The sequence below is a fragment of the Venturia canescens genome, chromosome 1 (genome assembly GCF_019457755.1).
Source record: "Venturia canescens isolate UGA chromosome 1, ASM1945775v1, whole genome shotgun sequence".
Classification (NCBI taxonomy): domain Eukaryota; kingdom Metazoa; phylum Arthropoda; class Insecta; order Hymenoptera; family Ichneumonidae; genus Venturia; species Venturia canescens.
This window is the reverse complement of record NC_057421.1, coordinates 19,107,927-19,133,644: the sequence shown is the minus strand read 5'-3', so window position 1 is coordinate 19,133,644 and position 25,718 is coordinate 19,107,927. Positions and strand designations below refer to the sequence as shown.

Below are 25,718 nucleotides of genomic sequence, written 5' to 3'. Positions count from 1 at the left end.
GACAATGAAAAGTGTGTGCGCGCAAACGTGTATTTTCGATATTTGCGGAAGAACTCGAAGCGCTTTCGTAAACCGACTTCACCACCAAATCTCCCAGGCTCCGATTTCTTTATCGATGCATGCGCTGTCAACTGTAACTATTATAATACCAGCCTCTATGTGGAACCCTTTGTGACCGATGGTTAACCGTAAACCGAAATGTGTACTTTGGGCACATAAAACGCTGCCACCGAGCGTCACAACTCAACTTGTTTCGATATAAATAATATGGAAACGATCGCTGTACCACCGGGGCTTTATAGAAAGATCCATAAAATCCATGTGGCGTTATAGAAACGGAGGCATCGTTTGCTCAGTTTGTATATGAAAGGAGTAAGTATATCGGCATGTTTGGTAAGTATCATATGATAATGGAGACAGATAAAACGGTACCCAGTTATCAGGGACCCTGTGAGCATACATTGTGTGGGGTTTGCGCGAGAAAATGTTGATGAATGGGGTGTAGAGAGCGAGAAAACGAAAACATTGCGTAGAAAGAGCGTTCGTATGTGTACTAGCTATGAAAAAATAGTTCATGCGAATCGTAATTCAAGCATTCTCAGGATTGTCAGAAACGTTTTCACCGGTAGTGAGAATTGGACTGAATCTGTGGATCGAGTATGCAGTGAGCGACGAGTGAGCGGCGGTGACGCGCGTATAAATGCCAAATGAAAAACTTTCCTCAAATATTTTGTAAAGACTGTATTGTTGGACTTGAGAATTCGCCAATTTAAAATGCAAATTGAGTTTTCGTAGGAAAAACTTTGGTGGCATAGCAAGTATTTCGGCACGTGGGATAAGACGTGTGGCATAAAGCACAAGGTGTCAGCAACGAAGCATAATGCAGCCAGAGTTTCGTTCATAATTCCCATTGCATATGAAATATTCATGGAGTCACGTGCCTCGAACTTGTCGGTACCGCGTAGCAAAAGAACTACTGAAGCAAAACACCGAATGCAACAAACGGCTGGAAGGTTGTTGTGCTTGCTGGGCTCAGTTCGCTCGTTCCGTGGCCACCCACGAGTCTGCATTTTGTTCAAGGAAATGGATACATGCACATCTACGTTCTCTCAACAACAATTGTGTCTTTTATTAATACAAGAGAACGAAAATAGGAACGTGAACTCGAGACAAGCACGTTGGGACGGCTCGTCTTCCGGTTACTTTTGCACGAAACCGTACAAGTTATACAAATCAAGAACTGCAGCAGCAGCATCAGCTTCGTGCCAAATATATACACGTATTCTACCAATACATTCACTTAATAAGGTTCCATACGACTCAGCTGCTACGAAGCTTTGCACCTCAATTCAAACAAACCTAACGCACTTCAGCCCATTCAGCTCAGATGGGACGCTCAGCGCACACAGACTACCTGCATGCAGACACCTTAAATCGTAATTGTGTGGGTGGATATAAAGACCTACATAAGGATATATTAGAAGCAACATTACAGCATGTGCAATCTCCCACATAGTGGTTTCAGAGGAAAGCAACGTGCGTTTCATCCAACCAAGTTCATCGGAGAATACGTGTATTCCGGGTCGTGTGGGAGTGTAACGATATACGGCGAGATGAAGCATGAAGCCAAACTACAAAGTCTGTGTATAATAGGCAGACTGGGCCATCAACGCAGCAGCGGAACTATAACATCGCGATTCAGCAGACTCAACAATTAGATCCGTAAAACGGATAAACTCACTCTTCGCTCTTCCTGGTAACACGAAACTCGTGTGGAACCGTTATCTACCGTTGCCACGTACGAGGCAGAGAGTGGTGTCAGGCCAATATGTAGGTTCGATTGAAAACCGTAACTGTTGCTCGATGTTATTACCGAACAGAGACGGAGGTTTGGAAACGTAGCTTTTCTAATCGTGTCGATTGGCACGATTGATTGGACCTTGGACAGCTAGCCATCATCGATCAAGTTCAAATCAAATTTGCCACTTTTTTTCCAGCATCCTATCGAATTTTCGGAGTGACAGGGTGCTTGTACGAATCAATGGAATTCCTATTTCTATGGGTTCAAACGTGGAAACCAACGAAACTTTTCGCTTCAAGGATTCTGATCGAATTGCTCTTGTCGACAAATTTTCCACACGTTTGCTCACGAAATGCTTGTTTGCTCTCGCGATATTGTTTCCTTGCTCGCTTCACTCGCTATTTCTCCCTTGTCACGTTTCAGAGGTTACGGTAAACAAGGGTTGAATAACGTACGACCTTCTCCAACGATAGGTGTCCTTCACTAGCGCCAGAAATACCTGCGTCCTTATTAGAGACCCCCAACATCGAACACAAACTTACTGTGCGGAATTCATTTACGTGGCCACTCTCACTTATTCCAATTACCGTTTATTTATTGCGAAAATGTCATTAATAAATACTCCGTGATCAAATTTTAATGACTTGGCATTTTAATGGATATTGGATAATTAATACCCAATTTCGATGTCGAAGTTTACTGCCCACCTGGCGACACCAGCATCTTCATTGAAAACCAGTTCGTTTATGGTTGTCATCCGAATTGAGTGACCGAGATCTCCTTGAAACGATGTTGATTCACAGGGAGGTACAAGAGCAAGCGTGATGAATTTTTCATTCTATTTGGCCCCTTTCTTTTATGTACCACAGAGAATTTCCTAATTCCTTATCCTCTTGTTTTCGAACTGTGTATATAAGCTTCCAAAAGAGCTTTGAGCTCAGTGGATACTGCTCGTTCATAATTAATCGTTGACGGTTACACTCAAAAGAGCCTGCTTGCAGGAATCGTCAAATTTTTTCACCCTCTCTTGAAACTGCCCTTTGGGAATAAAACTCCTTGACATTTGTAACCGTTGCCTGTTATGTGAGATCTCACAATGGATTATTAGTCGTTTTTGTGAATATGCGACCGCAGAACGATGTGGAAGCAACATTTTTGAGAAGACATAAAAAAAAAATAACTCCTTATTGTGGCGCAACGAATTTTTACGTCGATGCGCTCCAAGAACCTCGGAAAATCATCCCCCACAGTCAACAAGGGATTTCTCCATGCACACCCTTCTCCCTTACATAAAGCAGAAAATAACACATGGAAGAAGTGATTCACGACCGAGTACAGCAGGGGAAGCTCCTCGTAAAAGTGTGTATCTCGGTGTATTTTCGTGCTGAGGATCGATTCGAAATTCATTTGAACGTGAAAAACTGAAATTCATTGGCTATTATTGTAGTTTCCAAGCAGTACAATTGACCCATTTTCGTGAAATTCAGTTGCCCACTGCCATTAAATCTCACTTTTATCGAGTGTCGAGATTTAACAGCTAGTTAAACTTGAATAAATTTGCTTGAGCCGAAAATGGGATAATAACGAAATCCAATAAGCCCCAATCACAGGGTACCCGATGCCTTCGAGTGCCGCCTTGAATTTCAATAACTCTTTCTCACAAAAATCTAATGAATTTCTTGGTTCATTGCCATCGATATTATTCACGATTCTGAGAGAATGGGTCAGCACTTTCGGAAGCAACTTCCGATTAAAATATGGACCAACCAGGTGCCTCAAACCACAGCTTCATACAATATTCCGTATTTCGTTATTTCCTTCAAATCGTTTCACCTTTTAAGCGTTCTTGCATACTGCAGCTGTCGACACGCTTTTGCTGAAAAGGTTACTGGCACACTGAGAGCTTTTCTCTTATCGGCTTAAAACCTACAAAGTTCAGAGCGCTAAATCCTTCGGTTTCTGTGACCAGCGAGTGTAAACCGACTTTTCGAATTCTCGTGGGAAAACAATTTGTCCAAGCCATCTGGGGCTGAACCCATTAGCATAATCGTGTATAAATAAGAGCACGAGTCGAAGAACGAATTCGTGCTATGTACAGATTGCTCATTTACCTGTAAATTTCGAGGTATCTAAAAGTACTACGTATACTCACTTCGTCGTGAACTTTGTGACTCTTCCAACGAAATAACCTGTCCATTTTCGTTGACGAGGTAGCGGTTCGCACCGTATTCCCGGGTACTTCCGGTGATCACTTTTTTGTTTGTTCCCTTTCAATCAACCCCGTGCTTCGCATGATATCGATTGCACCGAATATTCTTTAACGTTCTAACCGACGAATGTATTGTCGGACGGACACTCCGAGTTTAGCTGGCATACAACTAAAAAATCTTTGATTATAGCAAGAGCCTTGTAGAGTAATATTCGAAAAAGATACTTTTCTGGATTTCAATCTTCGACTTTCATTTAGTGGATGGATGTTTTTTCAGAGGATTTCTATTTTCCAGAATGTTAACATTCGCGTATGTATTTCAGTGAAACATATTAGCGCGCCCAAAAGTCTCGTGGGCATCGAAGCGGAGTAGAAACTATTCTCGTACGAATATAGCCTGCCCGTAAAGACCCCGAAGTACTGGTCGAGGTTATCTCTTGGAATTGAGCTCCGAACGACGTCGTTTTCCACTTATTTCCACTGTCATTAATTTCCCAGCAATTTTTTATTCTTACTCTTCTTCTTCTCTTTTAGTCTCTTACAAAAGTTATAAAAAAGCTTAGTTTATGGTCCGGAGGATCACGGGAGCAGAAATCCCGACGTTCTTCCAGCTCACTAGAAGTGTTTATAGAAATTGACATAATATTTCACCGCTGTTTCCAGGTTTGAACGATGCCGCGCACGGCTATTGACTCTGATTCGTTGCTCGTGTGCCGTCGAGATCGTATTTTTTTAGACGAACGTAACCGAGTGTTGAGAAACATTTTTGTTTTGCCACTCGCGAACTTTCGACGTCACATTTTTCTGCGTTAATCGATCAAGTACAGATTGCAATGAATAATAATAACCTTCGTTTGACATTGCGACGGTGAAATGAGATTTATTAATCACGACGAAAACGACGAAAATTCACTCATGAAGTTGTCCTTCGATCTTTCGTATTATCAGTGCAAATGTTGCTAATGTTTGATTGGCTCGCATCAAGTCCAGACGTCGTTTCGCCGCATAGTGAGTTTAAAAAAAAGAGTTAATCAGAAATACACCATGGACGGTCAGTAACCCTCGCGGCCGATCGTAGCTCGGCCGAATACTGGATGCTGTCCCGCGAGGGATTCAGCGTGGAGCCCTCAACCAGCACCACGTCCTCTTGCTTTCTCTCTCGGTCCAAAGTTTCTCGCCCTCTCTACTAGCGTCCCATCGCGCTCGCGCGATTCATCGTACAACCGAGCGTAGAAATAGGGAGCGTGAGAGAGGACGAAAGAAATGAGAGAGCGAGAGAGAAAAAGAGCGATGGAGAGAGAGAGAGAGACTGACAGAGCGAGGCAAAATCCGTTTGCGCATGTGCAGCTATCGATTCCAGCACGAGTTCCCGCAGGACGTGTTCAGGCCAACACAGGAAGCTGCACCGTTCGTTCACACAAACACACCCACACATGAGAGTTCTCCGTTTGTCTTGCGAACAGGGGTTGCCTACGATATAATACATCGGAACAGGTGTATTCGGTTGCAGTAGCTGGTTAGAGAATTCAGAGCCGCTGCATTCGCCCTCTGGGCATGAATTTCTTTCGAAATCGCTGCTCGTGCAGCTAGAACAGATTGTTACTTCACTTCGACTCACCATTTCACATGAATTGGAGTCTAACGGGATCAATTAGACCGGAAATAGAATGATTTAAAACACCTGAGATCGTTAAGTCTGGATTACCCTTGACATTGATGCTCCGCACTGCGATGTTTCAACCTTGTGAAATCAGAACATTAAATTCAAATCTTGATTTAACTTCATCAGTACAAATTCGATGCAGTGCTACATCAGAATCGAATAAAACAGTAGATTGTAGTATGGATACGGTCGATGATGAAGAACCTCAAATTGGAAGCTGTCAAAAAACAGTCACGTGCACGATTGTATAGTTCAACTATCGTTTTTTCATCAAGCGAACTTCGTCCAATCATTGAATAATTTAGCTGACAATCCAAGAAGCAAACTTCCAGTGTGCCATTCCACCCTGAATCAGAAAATGTTGGTACTAATTAACGGAGTCCTTATTTCTGACACGAAACCCCCAATATCAATAGCAATGAACGAGTGAACTTGACTTGATTTTTGCAGTTACCAGCAGCTCTCAGTTATCACTTTCAATCCCTTTCTTGGCCCAAGCACCGAGCACTAAAATGCTAGGTGTCTCAGTAGCTAGCTCAACCCACTAATGTGACCAGAAGCTGGAGGAGAATCCACAGGAAGGGAGGCATGGACCACACGCAAATGATTTGATACAGTTGCGCCAGTGCTGCACTCGCTTGGCCATGGAACATGAGCCTTGAGGTAAGTTGTAATACCACGCTGACAGAGTCAACTAAGGGGGCGCTACATCACGAATATATCATAACACGGGACGTTCTAACATTGTACGCTACGCATATATGCTCGAGTGTCGCTTTCGAACCCTCGTGAACAACGAATCAATATCTCAAGAGGCTCGTATGTCGTAACGTTGAACGACCGTATATTTACCAGCAGCATTGTAATCATCGAAACGGAACGGTTGCGCGACGATGAATGACAAATTGTGGGTTTGGTATGATGTAAAGGGCTTTCAGCAATTTCTTAGGGATCGCAGAGTTTTTTGAATCCGGAAATGTGACTGAGTTATTCCATTTCATAATTTGAAGCATCGATCTACGCAGCTAAAGTGATTTAGCTCGAAATATTCATCACAGTGATAGAGACATTTTTAGGTATTCACTCGATGAACAGTGAAAGATTGAAAAATCCAAAACATCAGTTTTTTTGCTCACATTTGGATAGCAAGCACCGGAAAAAGGAATGAATTTCACGGGCTTAACAAAAATTCCATTTCAACTGGCGTGAGTTTCGAGTACCTATGATGCCTATGACTATTTTTTTGCGACGGCTTTGAAACCGCGAGTTAACGAACAGTTGTGGACACATCCCCAGCTCCGGGTGAGCTGTGTGGTTCGCTGATTCGATCGATCGAATTCTCGCACGTTTAATTGTCCTTTTCCTAGAGCTCGGCCTCTCATGTCTACCCTTCCATGTCACATATTCGCTTTCTACTCTCAACTCCCTCTCTCTCTCTCTCTCTTGCTTTTGAATCGCAAAATGCCCTCTCGCTTTCCCTCTGTAGTCTGTCCGTTGCGGAGGCTTCCATTCCAAGGCCAATTCACACCGAGATTACGCCTGGCCTCCCTCGCTTTCATGATAGTGCTCTCTGCTGCTGGTGACTGTTCGTTGTGCTACCCAATGGAAAACACGAACGTCAAACACCAGCGGCGTTCTCTGTTGGACGCTGGCACTCGTCTTCCTCTCGCCCCTTTCACCTTTCTCCATTCTCGCGTTCTCCTCGTCTCCATTATTACCATAAACTATGCTCACAGATCTTGGATTTTTTTCACAACGGAACGCCGTCATCTGTCATCAGGTGCGAAATATTTTGTCCTCCGTTATTTTCAGCAGACGAGAACGTTCGAAAATGTATTTGCAATCTCATGGAATCGATTATTTTCAGTCAGAACTCGGTGTCAGAACAAAGTTCTCATGAAATCATTTTCTTTTTCAGTATTTTTTACTGGCAATGAAAAATGTTGGTAGTGCGTCCCTCAATATGGCTTGACTCGGTGAAAGGATTTCGTGAGAACAGGAGGGGTCTAGTGCACGCTTAATACCAAGTGGATGCTGTATAACTGTCGTGATCGTGAAACTGAAACCCTCACGACACATCATCTTCGTTTTTCGTCTGGTCCACGAATTTTTCACGTCCTCAACGTTTGAGGCTGCAGTCACAAATTTACAGGCACAAAATACGCGAAGCAAAGAACCTGGATGAAACGAAAGCGAGCAATGCGAGAGCGGCAAAGAGGCCTGACTCGTGCGCGTGTACAACTCCAAGTGCGAATAGACCCTCACTCTCGCTTTCTCTCTCTCGGCCTCTTTCTATCTCTCTTTCTCTTTACAATTCCTTCTATATGCGCCTACCTCTTTTCTGCTTTTCCTCTCGTACGTTACGAGAGATCCAGAGGAGAGAACATATTTATAGTCGTGTCGTCGAGCGAATGTTCTCCAAGCTTTTAGCACCGCGGGTCGTAATCCAGCCTCCGAGACTTTTTTTGTCAACTTTTAGTCGCCTTTGCGGATACTTGGAAATCGCTTCGACCGTGCGGATGAAACTAGGGGAAGTCACAATGGATGTGTGATCGCGACGGAAAATTTTCAATTTTCCTATAACCTCCCAGCTTTTGAGATTAAGACAATTAAACGAAGTTGGCTGCTAGCGAAAACTGGGAGGCTGGCTGTTTTCAAGGAACCGACGCGAACCACTTTTTTTAAAAAAAGAGAGTAAAGTGGCTATTCTCTTATCAATAGTTCTTCATTTTGTCCTCGCTCAAGATTGCTCTTTGCTCAGCATATGAGAAAAACCGAACCGAAGAAAACGAAGAAAAAAACTTCGGTTTGTCTTTTGTTATTCTACCGCAATTTTAGCCATGATTTTTCCATGAACGTGTGCTTCGTTCCATCTGATGTGAAAATTATTTACCTCAAATAATCGCATTCGCGTTCAACTGCGATCATTCGAACGCTTTGTTTTAGTTTCCGAAAGCATTTGCAAATGACATAAGAATAATGATTTCCCCACTACGAGCGGATATCGGAGCGCAGAGGGCGCCACACTGTGGACTTAACCGGATGTCCCAGGGAACGTGGACAAATATTTGCCCAGAGGATTATTCCGGCAAGGAAAGAGAGTCGGAAAAGGCAAGGAGGAAAGATAGGGAGGATCGCTGGACACGTCCGCGATTTAGTGAAAGTGAAAAGGGAAACCATATCTGAAGGATTTCGGATAAGGTCTGTGTGTGATGACTTCGCAAAACGAAAATGTGATGAAGAAGAGAAATCGAAAGCCTCGAAAGAGAAGATTATCAATGACGATTATATTCGTATTTATATTGTTCAGTGTGCACACGAGGAGCTGGGGAAGTTGATATGACTTTTCGACGTCGCAGTATAAAACTGGATATTGCACAAACAATTGAAATAAATTTTTTCCTTTTCCCGGGGAGATACGCGCGTTACGGTGCTTCATGACTTATTGTGTAACGTGAAATGTAATAATCCATTTATAACGTAAGAAAATATAAGCGATAGTAAATGTGTGTGTATCGAACATTTTATAACAGAATAGGAAGTCTCGGTTCTGTGGGAAAAAAAGTATAGAACAGCGAGTTATGTACTTAGAAATTTATACACGTGTATAGATCGCGGATTTTTCTCAATGTTGGAATATTTTACAAGTCGCTTTACCCTCATATCGTGCCGAGAGATGCACTAGAGACTTGCACGTGTTCGCACGATGTCGTATCTCTCGGGATACTTTTGTTCATCTTCTACGAGAGCCGAAAGTAAACCTCATGCTGCATAAATGCACGTACATGGAGGATGTACACGGTGTTCTTTTCTTCTACGCGACATCCAATCTTTTTGGTGGATTTAACGTTAACAATAGAGAAACGAATGAGGAAGAAAATTCACTTTGAACGAACTTTTCTTGTTATCGGAGGAGAAAATTTTTGTATATTCCGTGCAGCAGTTTTTCTATCCCATGCTCGAAATCAGTGCGATTCCATGTCAATAAGATACCAAGAATAAAGCATTCTGGATATTTTCAATGCAATTCCTTGTTGAATAAAAACGTTTTTCATCAATGTCATTATTTTGGTGAATACAACCAGTGACACAAGATTTTTTTCATAAAAATGGACACCCCGTACATGTATGAACGTCAATGACGAGAAGATGGCGGTAAGAAAGGACTTTCGGCTCACGTGTGTGTCTGTCATTCGAAAGCTCAGGCGGTAAACTCGACTCGGGCACGCGTTCTATCTCGCCCATCTATGCAGGTCGGGTAGAATAACATCATCGAAATCCCTCGCATGTGTGTCTGTGCGTACACATGTGCAGCGTGTGTGTGCATTCGCATGACCAAATCTTAGAACAGTTTTAAAATCCTTAAGGCCGATCCCCTGCGACAGCCCCAACCAAAAGTTATGTACCGTCTGCGTATTAAAAGGGTTGATAATTCGTTCGGATCGTAATCATTAACTTTGTAAAGATATACGTACTCGGTGCCAGCAGATATAGTACAAATATCATTTGCTTTCGTAAAATTTATTCTAAAAGTATTTTTGATCTGACATCGCGAGTAAATTTTTTGACGGAACTATCCAGGCTACGCTTCAACACACAGAAAAGGTTGCCTATACAGACGACATTCGCTTGTTCGCTTGGAAAATATATCGTACGGAGCCTAAACCTTCGTACTTCTCGAGACTATGTCTGCCAAACTAGATGGTCAATCACCTTGATTTTTTTCACAATATCTGTGATATCCTGCTCTAGCTTCTCCTCGTTTTTTATAAATTTCCTAATTTTAGTATTAGCGGTAGAATCAATAATGTGCTGTTTGCCTATGCATGGTCCATATGTTACGTGTTAATTGAGTCAACTTCAATTACGCATATATCTCGGGTTCGGGATGGTGAAACTTGTTGAAATTTTATAGAGGTCTTGTTCATATGTTAAACAATACGTATGCCAAATTTAAATAATTTCCTAATTTAACTATCTCGTGGAGGAACCACCTTAAGCTCCTATCTATTCGTTTTTATACGAAAAGACGAAATTGAAACAATAAACAGGTCGTTCGAGTACCTGGAAGAGGCTAAACAGTCGGTGGGAGAACGTACATGGGGACCTTCACCGCTTGCCTCCGGAAATGCCATTGGTGGCACATCTTCATTCAAACTATACATATAGACACGATGGAAGATGAGGTCCGCGTCGTCCGGTGGCCAACGAAACGGCGCAAATCCATCACTCTACGAATCAACTTGTCCAAGATACGACCTTTTTTCTCCGTACACGCTAGATCCACTTTCATGTGTGCCGCGCTCCGGCCAGGGAGCATCTCCGTTTATCGTCTCATCCGGATCGAAGTGCTCGTTTATGTTCGGACTCATAGCCGACTACTGACACACGAGAATTAGATTCGATCAATCTTTGCCCCACGATGTAGGTCTATCAGTGTATTTTAATATGCTTATGTGTATGGGAATATACGTGTATACAGATGCGGATGTCACAATGACATGGACCATGCGCTCCGAGCATTTCTAACCCTTAAAAAATGATGGCGGCAGTAGATCTAATGGCCATCGTCTCAGTGACAGTCCTCTGGCAGGAGAATAATATCCTCTCTATAAAAACGTAAAAAATGAACGGGAGCTATCAACATCGAGTGATCACGAGTTAATGTATTCGTATGAAATTTTCAATAGGAAATTGACTGGATCGACTGTGCGTCGATGGTTAACATCGGCACACACTTTTATTGCAGTTTTTTCTGGGGAGTCGTCGAATTTTGCGGAGTATTCTGTCTCGAAGGTGGCAATTTAAATGGCCGCGGATGAACTCTCGCGTTTCAATTTTACTCGAGCTTGGAATATATTAAAAGTCCGTTGCTCTAATTGCTGCAAAGCTCATGAAATTTCGAGCAATCAAGGGACGATGATGGGACGAAGGCTCGAACAGTAAAAAACCATGGGGAGAGTGTCGTTTTCTTCCCATGGAATGCACAATCATGAAACAATACGACCGACTCGAAGCAGACTTCTCTGTCTCTGTTTCTTCTCCTCTTTGAGAGGTTAATTATATTTTGGGGAACGCGATGAAAAGTTTTTAATGCGTTATCATAGATCCAGACGCCGAGGAAGATAGAGATGAAGAACACAATCGAGAGAGCAGACCGTGAACAAGACCTCTGGAGCTTTATCTAATTGCACGCTCTGGAATTTCTTGCTGCACGATGAAGTTGAATGTCTAATACGTAGATATAAACAGAGAATTAGAAAGAGGACGAGGAAGAACGAAGAGATGAGGTCAGAGAAAATTGACAGAAGACAAACGATTTTATTATCGTTCTGGGTCATCAGATAGAAGATCAGCTAAGACAAAACTGACGAAGGAACAGTCGACGTTGCACCGAAAGTTCTACCAAATTTTCAATCTCGTACCCTGTTTTTATGTTCTTTCCATATGTAATATAACTTCCATTTATCGAGTTGGCAGATATTTTGCTTCGATATGCTGCTACTGGCCGATGCAGTAAACGCCCTGAAGTTATATCCATACTGAAAAATAGGCGCATAGCAACATTGCTGGCAGAAAATAAGAGCTGGGATGACCTAAAAACATGCTACGCGATGAGATAACTACCGAACCGAGCTAACCTCACCTCAACGAAAAAATAAATCTTCCTTTGTACAATCACATTGACACGTTTATATTTTTCTCATACACTTATCGATGAAATGTATTTTACCACGAGCAGAACGATCCCTAATCCTTTTGAATCGTAAATTCAATTTCCACAATATTTTATCGTTTCTCATTCAATTTCCGTGAGTGCCAAAACCGGAGAGCAATCGAAGAACGAGCCTCGTCGACATTGTCTGGAATATACGACTCGGATTTCAGCAATTTTTTTGACGATCACTTTTCTGTGATTTAAGATACGAGATCGATCACTCGGAACAAGCAAGTCACGAAAAATTGGCCAAATCTATCGGTACAGCTGTGCATGAAATACGCGGCTGCTAGGCGTGCTTTTTTTTTAATGAAAATCACCTTTCGAACGAATAGCAAGAAAAAAGTTTCCAATTGAATTTGTTTTTGTCGTTTGATTTAAAAAAAAGCCCATTCACTTCTCCATAAATAATCTTCATGCCATATTTATATCGATCTTTATATAAAACAGCATAATGGACTCGCCATATTTCTACCGCAGCTAGAACGCTCGGCGTTCCAGTCAAAATTAATTGAATTCGGTCAGGAATTAAAGATGAACGAGATAAACAGACTAGTGGAGAGAAAATAGAGACATAATCGATGGGGATACGAGAACCCGCTGTATTCAGCTGGGGATCAGGCCACATAGTAAATGGGAATACTAAATAGTCGAACGAAGCTTATATATGTATTGTTCGGAGCGAGCACTTGTGTACACCCACCAGTGCAATCTACCACCATAACACCGAGGTTATATCCTGGTCTCGAATAAATGCTAAAGCATTTACGACTGACCAGGAGCGACATAAAGCTCCGAGCGATCTATCGCGAACGGCCACCATCGAGAGATAAAAGAGGAACAGCAGAGTCGAGATCACTGTATATATCGACATTCGATGTAAATTTTCTTCCTCGATGTCATTTGCTCCTTCGACGGATTTTGAGTTATCGGAAACTTGTAAATAACCTCAAAAACGGAAATAGACATAATTGAGAGTAAACTCAATGGAAAAACTATTTAAATGAAAATCAAGTTAATCCGTCGATTTATCATCGGAAATTATACACGGAGAAAACGAGACCGAAAATTCTAGAGGAAGGTACTAGGAATATAGTATCTCGGGGACAGTGTATGCGTACTGGATTGCAGCATTCATTCGAAGAGCAGTAATAAAAATTGTTCTATCCACTATAGTAAAAAGACCAATACCCAAACTTTTTACTGAAAAAACTCAAGAGTGTTTTTCTCAATAAGATTAGTAAAAAATGTTTTCAGTCACTTTAAATGTTTATATTGTAAAGTGCGTTCGAGCAACCCTGAAAAAAAACTATTGTTAAATGTCACACGTATTCGGTGTATATTCGTGTATTTATCATAGAAATCACTGTGCTGACAGTGAAAATTTGCGATTTACAATACATTTCCACTTATCAGTAAGTGCTAGTCTGAAATGATGAATAAGACTCGACAATAAAACGAAATATAGTTCTCACGTGCATCACTTTTTGCTATCCACATAAAGCTGTTTATAATTCAAGGAACAAAAAATAGGAAAATTCAAAAAATACTGTGCTGTTTGTATTCGATGCCTAAGTACATTGAAAATTCTTGAAAAATAATTTATTCCTCACTATAAAAAACGAATCCGTTTTCTCCATGTACTCGCTACACAACTATTTCCATTCAGTAATTTTATTCTACTTATATTAAAGTTGTTAAGTAAAAACTTGAGTATTGTCATTTTTGAGAGTGCCTTCCCAAGCCCATTTGATAAACCGGACGTTCCTCTATCGATAGCATTAACCGTGTGACAGCATGGAGTCTGAGACCTCCGAGACGCTCTTCGACAATTCTTTCTCGCATTTAAACCGCAGAATTATTCAAACGATTCTGCGTGCTCGCCCACGTTGGAAAAAAAGTTTCGAAAACCTTATTATCGTTGATATCGAGGCCTCCCGCGTCGCGTTTCTCCTTCTTTTGTATAATCTGCGGTTTTCACGATTTTTCATTGCCTCCTAACCCAAACGAGTTAACCTGGCTCTATTAGTCGCGAAGCAAACGCCGGTCCATTCAACTGACGCGAGAAGTAAAAAATCCTTTGTCGCTTATAGTCTCTCGATCATACAGACTCATAATGAGTTTATCAAAGAAGCGAAGGGAAAAAGGGAAATTGAGTTATGTCGGCATGATGTATGGAACCCGTGTGCCATGCAAGAGACTCTTGCCGTGCTGTTGCATCCTTATCGTTATGGGACGTTATTTATGGAGCGTGAAAAATGACACAATGAGACGCTCTCAGGCCTGCTTTTTCCATAACCGTGATCGCGCCTACTCTCTTCGTTGATCACTCGACTGACGTTTTTAAAAAATGGGTCACCGCGGTCAAGAAACTCGAGAGACTTCAGGTCGCAGGTTTGCTGTTTAACAATGTGTGTGTTGAAAGTTAACTTCGAACTTTCAATATTCCCAGGCAATCGTTAGTCCTTGATCAAGATTCGATCAATCCTGCCGACGAATCTTCACGTTTCTGAAAGCATTTAAACGCTATCTTTTCGAAAAACTAAACAGCTATCACGCTCGCTAACAGCACACTGAACGCTCAATCATCGTCGGTGTATCTTTTATCAGAAGTAATTAACGATCAAGCGAAATAAAACAGACCTGAAGCGATACGTGGAACGAACCGTTGATGACATCGAAGCTGAGCAAACACAGGCGACGTGGCTTGGCTACAATCGAATTTGACGAAATTACGATCTCGAGCAGGTTCGACAACCATGTCACGTCTGGAAAGGTGCTTCAGAATCTTGGTAGGAAGGATGTATAGCAACATACAATCTACTATGAAAAAAACTATATAGAATATTTGTATGTGCCCCGCAGATACTCGAGAACCTTACATAAGAATAAACAAACTTTCCTTTCGAATATACCGATCGCTGCAGTCTTGGGGAATGAAATCGAGAGATTTACAGCTGCAGCCAACTTTAGTGAGCCTCGTTTTCGTCCTCTCGTCCGCTCTGTTCTCTGTGCTTCAACCATTTCAGAGTCAGGCTGCTATCAAAACGAATCATTTGATAGCATTCGATTCTAGGAAATAAATAAAATATTTTGTGGCTTCATGATTCTCTTTTCATCGATTCCCATGCATCTGGATACTATTCCTGCTCAATGCTTACTGGAAGTTTCAAAATAGCTCGGCATTCTTGCTGTCGTTTAGTCCCGAACATGGCTATCTCCAGTTTATAGATTTTTATAAATCCCCCTATATTTATGGGGTACTAACACGAGTTTACTTGTATTTTATTTCATTCTTGAAAATGGCATTTCGTCTCTTCGACGTCTCCGCGTGGCAGAGTTCGCACGGAACCGGCACTGAACCAAGGCATTGACGCAATATAGTAGCAAACCTATCAACTGTCTCGCAAAACCCGTTCACGTCCATTTCCTTTCATTTCCGCATCTCCGTTCTCGCGAAATATATTTTCCGAGAATGAAAAGCTCGACATTTTTCATAAAACGCATATGCTTTTTAAACGATGAGAATAAACGATGAGAATGTTTGCACTCAACATTTTGGATCTCGTTTTTGTTTACAGCTGGAGTTGATTTTTTTCCATTTCGTATAAACCATCAGTCACTATTTTAAGGGGGTTTGTAGATTAAAGATTCTTGTATAGAATCTCTAACGTAGTCTGCAAGGAAGATTCGATACGTCGTTGATAATCTGGGTCATGGACACGAATCTACTCCGGGGTGAACCTCCGAGAAGTTTCAAATTACAATAAAAAGGAGGGTAAAAGGAGTTGAGGGTTTTATAGCTTTGGAAGAGGGATAGTCCCAAGTCACCCACATCAATCATGCCGCGTGTCGCACTTCGATTTTTTTGTACGAATAAAAATGTGCTTAGTATTAATATATGGGACGGTCATCAAAACGGAGATGATTATTCAACGTCAATTCCCTTGATTTGGCTAGAATTGCATTTTCTTGTTTGAGTTATTAGCGTCTGTCTTCTTAATGAGAATTTACGATGGTCTCTCCATTCCACTTTTAATTGCACCGTTTTGTGTGCTCCAATATTTACGAACTCCTTCAAACTCCATTCCCACCACTTTCCTCCAAAACGGTGCAAATTTTCTTTCTCGTGCGACCAGCAAATTTTCTTTCTCGTGTCACTCACAGGGTGTTCCACGCCGCCTTGATCTTGAGCCGCGTGTAAGAAAACTGTGTTTCCGATCCACTCGGTTGGAGGATGAGAAATAAAATAAACACGGAGTACAAAAATATCAGAATTTCTCGTGTGTTTCCGGTCCTTTTGGAAGGGAATAGCGCCAGAGAACGCTCACCAAAAGTTTCGCTTCTATTTTCATGTTTTAATGATAACGAATGCGGAATCGAATACAGGCTTCCTTTTCATTACGAAGCCACGGACAAAAATAGTCATGAAAATTTGATTCGCATCTCAATTCTGTTTTGCTTCGAGACTAAATTACAGAATGACTCAAGTAATTTAACAACTTTTCAAAATCACGTAAGCTGTGTCAGAATCCCCGAAACGTTTCTTCATAAATTCGTCGCAGCCTCTGGATCGTTGCACGAGAAAAATCAATCACCACAAAAATGTAATCCCATACATCATCACTGAGGTTTTCAACGTTGAGTAACGGGCTCGTATAAAATTTTTAAATTAGCACGAACCTCCCTCCTGCTATTGGCTCGAGGGGCTGTTCTCCTCTCTTCGTGTATGACGTGTATAATATTCGATTGGCAATATCGATAAGTCGACAAGATGCGAGAAGGCACGAGAACCCTTGCGATGAAGAGTCAGCTGACGCGCTTCTAAGATTAGCCCAGAGTGCGAGACCCGCGACTCTATATTTAACGTATATACTCGCGGATGAGAGAGCCCCGGAGGCGCGAGAATAAAAGCAGTGCATTACACTGGAAAAGAGGAGAAAGAGAGAGTCTCGTGTCGCGCCACAGTGAAGATATTCTTGACGCTCCTTCTGTACCCCTCTCAGTTTCTCGAGCGATTCGAGTGCGTGCTATTTTCCATTGATGCAAAAATGTACGTACTACTTCGCTCCGGAAAAATATTCCGTATGACTCGGAGCGTGATTTTTCCAAATTTATTCCAAAGGACAAATTTTCATATAATTTCATATAATTCAACGCTGATTTCCATGATTTTTTCATACAAATATTTTTATTGCAACCGATATTGTTCCTTTTGTTCAATTGGCAAGTCTTTTCACAGCACAAAATCCTCAGAAAAAGTGGATCTAAAGGGATCCTCATCTATTTTCAGTACTCGTCAAATCGATTGAGATAATTAACGTGCTCGAGTCTTGAAAGTTTCAAAGACCTTTTATACCGGAATAAAAATTCGAGTTGGTCGATCGGGCTCTCATGAATGTGCTTCGTTCAATATTAAGTCGTCGTTCGAAAGCATACCAGCCACTAAGGCAGCTCTTGATCCCCGCGCGACTTCCGGATAATACGAATCATCAATGATTTATTCACTCGCGAGTCTCGTACCGAGAATCAAATCTACGGGCGAGAGTGTGAGTGCGGCGGTTAAACTTATCCCATGATGTATATTTTCTTAGGTTCGAGGAAACAAGCTCATTTAGAAACGAGAGTGAGTTCACTGTTGCTTTTAAAGTTTACGCGAGATGGGAATTTCGGAATCCAATAATGGATCCGAGAATGAACCTCTATGCGATAATAATAGTCTTCGCTCTGATTCACTGAGCTTTTGTTGTCGTATAGATATAAAAGCTCTGCTACGAATATAATAACGATGACATTGAATTGCCATTAAACTTACTCGTTCACGAATTTGACCTGAAGTTTGAGCGTTTTATAGAGAACGAAGAATTATGAATAACTTTCAAAGTCAAAAGTTTCTAAACATTTGAAATTTTGATTGAAAAGTTGCATCAGTCGAGTGCATATGAATTTTGAAATGGCAAATTTCTAAGATGCGTGAATATGCTTACAGTGAAAGTACTTCGAAAATTCTGATCGAGAATGCATGAACAAAAAAGCTTACATGCTGGGAGCCCTTCATTGAAGAGAAAGCAATAAAAATGAGCGATTAAGCAATCAAAGACTCCGCTGGCATTGGTCGATTTGGCGTGGAATTTCCTACACCCGCATTTATGGCGAGACGAAAATCTCGTTTCCAATTAGGCGGTGCTTGGTCGTAAAAACGAAAATTTCCAAGACCGAATATATAGAAATATAATCTCCAGCTTCATTCACGCATGTATCATATACGCCTATCGTCTCGAACCGACGGGTTGTAACAGCACGGGAAAAAATCTTTTTCACGTCACGTAACGACCGTAAGCCCGAAGTTGGAAATAAAATAACCGATAAATCAGTTGAAAACGGTCAAGAACCGAAGTCTTAAGGGAGAATGGATCCTTGAAGTGTCGACGCTGTATGTGAAAGATACTCTTTCGACCGCTCGTTGACTCGAACCGTATCGTGTGTTTGCAAAAACTTTAGAACACATTCTTTTGCATATTTCTTGATATCTCTAAGAAGATTTAAGTAGTTCGGCTGTCAGATAAAATACGGTGAAGGTGCACTTTTTTATTAACCATGAAAATACTGCATAGATTCCGCTTCTTTAAAAAAACATCGCCTTACGGGGCTTTTAAGAAAGAAAACATGAAAAAACTTTGGTTTTTGACGTGTCCAAAGCGGACGTCAGCCATTACGTTGAACTGGTGGTAACAGCTGATTGAACTTCGAGCAAATTTGGGAATCGAGGGAATTTCATCAAATTTATTTTTGAGACTGACTCACGTGCTTTCATTCGTCTAGTAGCTTCCCTTTTTTTAGTGAATTGACCATTCCTTTTTCTCAGTGGCATTACACCGATATAAACTTTCCTTCGCACAATAAAAATGTTCCCTCGGTTATGTGCCTTTCAAATGTCACCGGTATTGACTCAATCATTAACTATAGACAAGTTGAAGTATAAATATTATCTTTTTTGATACTTTTAAAGCATTTTATCAGATTCTTATGATAGAAATTAATCAACATAAAGTAGCTGCAAACTTGACTAGTCATAGAACAGCCGAACTACTTTAATGAATGTTTTAAGAATTTCGATCGAAGGTTTTTCGAAGTCAGTTTATAAATTTAGTGAAGCCTTCGCTCAACGTCTCTCTACTTTATTCTTCGTTTTGTTTTGTTTTTTTTTATGGCGTGGATGCTTTCGAAAACGATGCTCCCCCCGGGACCTCTCCGCTCAGTTTCCGTTTCCGCATAGGTACAGTATTCTAGAAGAAAGTTGAAAAAGTGTAGAGAAGCCGAAAGTGCAAAGATAAATGCACATATCCATTTTTATAACTCCAGTTGACCAGTGGTCAAAAAAAGTTTGAAAAATCGCGTGCGCCTGCTTGACAAAGAATAATTTCGTGCCATTTCTCTGTTCTGGTGTTGCCCCCGCGGTGAGCCACGAAAAGTCTCTCGAGAAAGATCTCGGAGGGTCTTTTGTCCGTTCGCTTTCAGTCATTGCCGCTACTACCTTTAGTGGCTTCGCAAGAGGGAGAGAAAGGCGGAAATATTTTGCCGAGACGATTCCGTCGTCCTCTGTGCACACGCGCGCGACGCTAAAACTCGAAAGAGCTTCATCCGAAACCAGCGACGCTTTCTAATAATGTAACGTAGGCCCTTGTGACTTTTAGCTACGAAAAAGATGTAGAAAAATCTCCGTCAAAGGGACCCCCAAAGAGGATATTCTTCTGATTCCTGTCCGCGCTCATATCCCGCTGTTTGACGGACGCGCAGCTTGAATTTTCCCTCCTCTAGCTCCAACTAATTTGAGCATTGTATAATATTGTCCTTGGTATTTCATGGAAAGAACGAGCTCCTTTCTTTTTTACCCTTGGCACGGAGGTTTTTCGGGCCAGGTCGTTCTCGCGTTCGTTCAAATCGCGCCGGTGGCCTTCTAACGAGAATAATTAATTTTCTTTTTCATTATACATTGAATCCCCCATTAATGAGCTGCAGCACGTTCGGCGATTAATTCGCACGAAATATCGTCAGGGAAGCACAAAAATGAAATTTTTAATAAAAAAAAAATCACGAAAAGTTTACAAGGAGTGAAAATAATTCACGATTTTGTCACATTTTCGTGGTATTTATTCTTCAGACTTTTGTTTTACCTTCACTGTCGGCATCATCGATTCGAATAGGACCGAACGCAGTGTAGAAAAACTCGTGGACGAATAATTTAAAAAATGAATATTTTACAAGTTTCTTTCCCTTGGAAGAAGCGAAGGACTGCGAAGAAGTGAAAAAAAGGTGTGGACTCTACGACAGTTTTACAAGGTCTGAGAGCCCTCGAAACTAATATCAACAGACTCCGAGAGGCCCTGGGGTGCGGTGGCAAAGTGTAAATTACTGTACATGAGAACAGCCACACGTAAATACTAGTATACGAAGAAACAGAACTAGCCACCCACGAAGGGCGTGGACGCGGTGAAGGAGCGTAGAAAACATTTCACACGAGAGGGCGTGTGTTTGCGTCGTAAAAATGACGTTGTTGTACACATATCTGAAAGTATGTGCATCGATGGATACAGAGGAATTGACATATAAAGGTTAACACGAGAGGGTGCCTTTGCTCGTATCTCCGTCATTAAACTCTGTGCGTGACAATAAAAAATGGCTTTCGGTATAAGATTTTACATCTTTTTGTATTCTCCAACAAATATTTCAGCTCTCGGAGTTTGAACCGGGACGCTGTCAGGGACTTGAATAATAATTGGGAGGGATAACATTTTTTAAGACGCAGCATATCAAAAGGCCGACAAATTCCACGAACAGGCTGTGACTGAATTTATTGTTACGATCGCCTTCCTCATCTGACCGGAAATGAAGTTTGCAAAGCAATTAAAACTCAACGAGCGTTAACAAAAAAATTAGCAGCAGGAACAATCGAACACGTGTTTCTTCTTCATTCGTTCCCCCCTTCGATTATACGCATTTTCCATTCGTTGTGAAAGGATCCCTTGGAAAGCAGCAAACAAATATTAATGCATTATCATACTGATTACGAACACTTTGTCCTCATTTCCGTTTGTTTTTTTTCTTTTTTTTTTTTTTTTTTTACGGCGTACATAAACAAAAGAGCATAACCTACGCATCGTTTCGTGCGTATTTGATCGTGTGTTTCGACGCCCCTTTCTCGCGCTAGCGATGCGTAAATATGTATGGTTTGATGATCGTGCTTTGTGAGATCCGTTGATAAATCATCGTCGAATCTTTCTACTTCTGATGACGTTTCGTCCGCGCTCGAATCTCATCCTGACAATATGCTCAGCATAAAACTCAATTTTGACCATAAACGGCATCGAGTATTCAGTATACCGTGCCTATTCATCGATCGACGTGAACAGTTTCCTGAATATGAATCAGATATTCCGGGCCAACTCGACAATAAGGGACGTGTCGTCACTTGTAAAGTCATAAATTTGTTTTTCCTCAATAAAAAAAAACGCTTAATTGTACTTAAAAAAAGTTAACCGCAGCAAGAAAGCCATGAAGCATTTCGATATTTTCGTGTGTAGGTGGGTACCGAAAAATGCAAATGTCCATAAACCATAAATCCGTTGCGTCAAAAACTTAATTAACTTCATCTTTTCACATTATTGATAGTGACATTGGAATTATTTTATTCGAAAACCGATTGAACTTTCACTCGAGTATAAATTCTAACTTACGTACAGTTTAATCAATCGTTCTGAAAGTGAAAGTAATCAGAGCGTAGAGTCGAAGTTATATGATGTCAGGACAGAGAGAATTCTCCTGAAAATTTTTCATTTCAATATTTCGTCATTAATTAACGTTTCAGAAAGAGCCTCTTCTGTCTCTCGGAGCCTTGCGTATTCTCCGATTTTTTAATCTTACTGCAGACCATTTCTCTTCTCCCTTTCTGGGGAAATATCCGTTTTATAGAGAGATCGAAAATCGTGGTTACCCCACCGCATACTCCCCCCTTCGGACATTTTCCAATTGGCAATACTGCTCAACGTACACACCGGGCACGTACAACGGAGAAGAAATGAGAGCTCGTCTCTGGTACTCGATTTCCGTAGTCTGCAGTAGCTAAAAAATTGGATCATCGGAAGCACAAACCGTGAAAGGAAAATCAAAGAGCAATCGATCGACTGTTTTTCACGTGCTTTCTGTTCATAAAATTGTAAGTATAAAGGTGTATCGTAACCGTGTTAAAAACACTGCGGATCATCACAAATTGTTGGTCGAGGGCTCGAGTATTCGCACTCGTGTACGAAGGGCGGAAGGTTAACTTTATTCAACATTTTGCTCCAAGACACAGTGCGACACGAAGTTACCATTTACTTTTCCAACTTCAGTTTTTTCCGTTTCTTCCGAGCCCCCATTCGCTCTGGTTTTGTTTTTCGTTTCTTTTTTATAGAAGCCCCTCTCGTTCGTTTTTTTTCTTTACACGCTTAACGATCTGACAGCTCTCATTTATCTCTCTGTAACGAACGAACGAACAGTATTTGTATAACTCATAGCCGTAATATATGCGCGGCCATTGTTTGTCTACCATCTTTTTCATGAGTTTCCTTTTTATTTATGTTTCACGATGCTTCACGATTTCTCTTAATGCTTTCGGGGTGCTTGAGTCATCCAGATCCTTTCTCTCTGGACATGGTCGTGGCGTGATAAATTATTGTGAGTATAATTATATTCGTTTATTTGAAACTGATATGAAATGTTGAAAACTAACAACGAATTGAGAATATTTCTTGGGAAAAAAATGGTCGAAATGCAACATTTTGGTTACAGAAACAAATTTCATTCTTTAGGAATTCTTTTCAACTTCAATAAATATTACTCGAATCGAATGAATCAATTTCGCTTCAGCATCCTCGCTTCCTTCCATTTCCGTAGGTTCTCCCCGCCATTGACGCCACTTTTTCCCGGGGAAATTCTGTTTCTTTTTTCATTGAGCCACCCACACACACCTCGAGTAAATAAGCGAGTTTTTCTAAAAAAGAAGAGCCCAAGAGAATATTGCTCCGTTTTCCGCTTCCATTGTCGAAATTCCCGGCTTTGTTTGCGTTAAAGCGTCACTTTTCGAACGCGCGCGCACGAGGGATATACTGAGCAGGTTCACCCGCAGGCTTTTTTCTCGTCCGAATAATAAGGGAGGATTTAGCGAGAGAAAGAGAGTCCCGTTATAAAGCGTGCGATGAGTTTGTGAATATGCAATATAATAACACATACGCTTTCATTTTGAAAGCATCTACACACACGCATAGCCACGCACACTCACATTTCGATCGCTTATCCGGGCTTCCTACATTAGAGCTTTCGTCGAGCGGGGGAAATGGTTTTAAAAAAACTCATTAAAAAAACATTTCACTTGGGACGAGAAGCATGAAAAACTGAATTTTCAATCCGTAGGTCGTCAAGATATAATTGAAAAAATTATCTCCGAGCAGGCCTCAAATGTGGCATTGAGAAATTTTATTTTCCTCATTATTACAGTGTAAACGACAGATGGGGGCGAAAACGAATACAGTAATAAATGGTTTGTCAGGTGTGCGTGAAAAATGTATCGAAATTGAGAAGAGCTCTCATTATATTTGGGGTGAAGCTGCATACGATGGGGCTTCTCTGTCGATCCTCCAACACCAAAAACTTTCCGGAGCGAAGATTAATTAGAAAAATAGAAAAAAAAAAAATCAATTAGCCGAAAAACAACTTTGCCTGACGTCGCTTATGATCGATCCGCGACTCTACTCACCGGGGGTTGGTATCGAATATCGACTGCTGCTACTGTCGCCTCTGCTGTGCCAACCCCCTTCGCGCCATACGCGCTATATCTCTAAAGATACATAAATGTCTCTGGGGGAGCTGCTCGCTCGGGGTAACGTTCCGTTCTAGTGCTCGCGGCGACTCAGCAGGATTATTATTTTCGATGGAAATGAACGAGTTCGAATTCCGTTTGTAAAGGCGGGCTATTTGAGAAACGCACATTTTTCGTTTTAACAAATTTATTTATCTCTTTGTAATATAAGTTTTGAGACAGATCATGCCCGAAGAATCGTATTTTATGGGTGTGTGAGTTGGGTCTATTGTTACTTTCCAATTAAAGATATATTATCGCTCTAAATTGACAATGTCAGAGTCATTAATTCAATATTGTAAATACACTTTTTAAACTTTTTATTTTTGACGAATGAAATTACAAGCCACTAATTAAACGGGGATCCATCACTGACTCAACCCGAAATTTTATTCGTTCCTGGCTAAAATACTATAAATATTTTACCTTAAAAATCGCTTTAGAAAGCGCAAAGGGAAAACACAAAGAGAAATGGATCAAGAAAAGTGTTAATGAAAAAACAGAAGGCTGTGACTGGAATAGTCCATCCCAAGAAGAAACAAAATGCCGAAATAAGCCAATGTGAGCATACGAGTGCTCATTTTACCAATTTCGTTAAATCTTTAACGCAATATGTATTCATTATGTGCATGCCTTAGGAATGAAAATACTTTTGAAAATATTGACTCATGGAAAATTCATAATGTCGTTTCCAAATCAAATCATTTTTGAATATATAAATCACTTTGATAATAGCATAGTTTTTTAGTCAATGGGACAATTGCACATAATTCACCCTAATCTAAAGGGGATGTCAGTGCCTGTTGGAAAGTTGCGTGTGCAACGGTACGTTGTCAACGCAGGGACCACATTAATATATTATGCGTGAGCACGTGCCACACGCCGTCGCGCATACGATTTTCCAAATTTCCGGAAACGACGCGTTAACTTCACCCCCTACAAAGTTGACACGTTTATGAAAATGATAAAAAAGAAACAATTTATTTGTGAATGAGGGAAAGCGAACACGAAAACCGTAGAAAAATGATTTGAGTAATTTCTAGAATTTTACTCCAAAAAATTAGTCGAAATATTAATCGAATAATAAAAAAGTTTCTTCACTGTTGAACAACTGGAGCTCCGATCGTGACAGTGAGTTTGAGAGCCTCTGATCGTTCCACGTTTCATAGACGTGTTTTTCAATCATCCTAACCGGCACAATAAAAAACCCCGAAACGAAGCCCTTCGTGATAATCATAGGGCTCGATCTTCAGACCGCGTGGCAATATGATTGTGGCTTGAGGGAGCCCGAAGAATAATATTTCATTGGTATCTACTTGGACTTGCTCTCTTACTTGGACTTAGGCCTCGCCCTATTCTGACAAACTGGCGAGCCCGTATGAAAGAAAACACGCATGAAGTTCAAACCGACGAGCACCCGCTGACCCTTTACAA

General features: G+C 41.1%; 1 protein-coding gene across 5 annotated transcripts in view; it reads right to left on the bottom strand.

Moving 5' to 3' along the window:
* Positions 1-25,718, bottom strand: part of pico — a 156,334-nt gene that overhangs the window by 30,374 nt on the left and 100,242 nt on the right. The window contains exon 1 of one of the 5 annotated variants that reach the window (XM_043414838.1): positions 3,954-4,354. The exons of the other annotated variants lie outside the window; for them this stretch is intronic. Within the exon in view, the coding sequence (XP_043270773.1) occupies positions 3,954-3,998 (45 nt within the window). The 5' untranslated portion in view covers positions 3,999-4,354. Of the gene's footprint in view, positions 1-3,953; positions 4,355-25,718 lie in introns of those variants that run through there. 5 annotated transcript variants of the gene reach the window in all.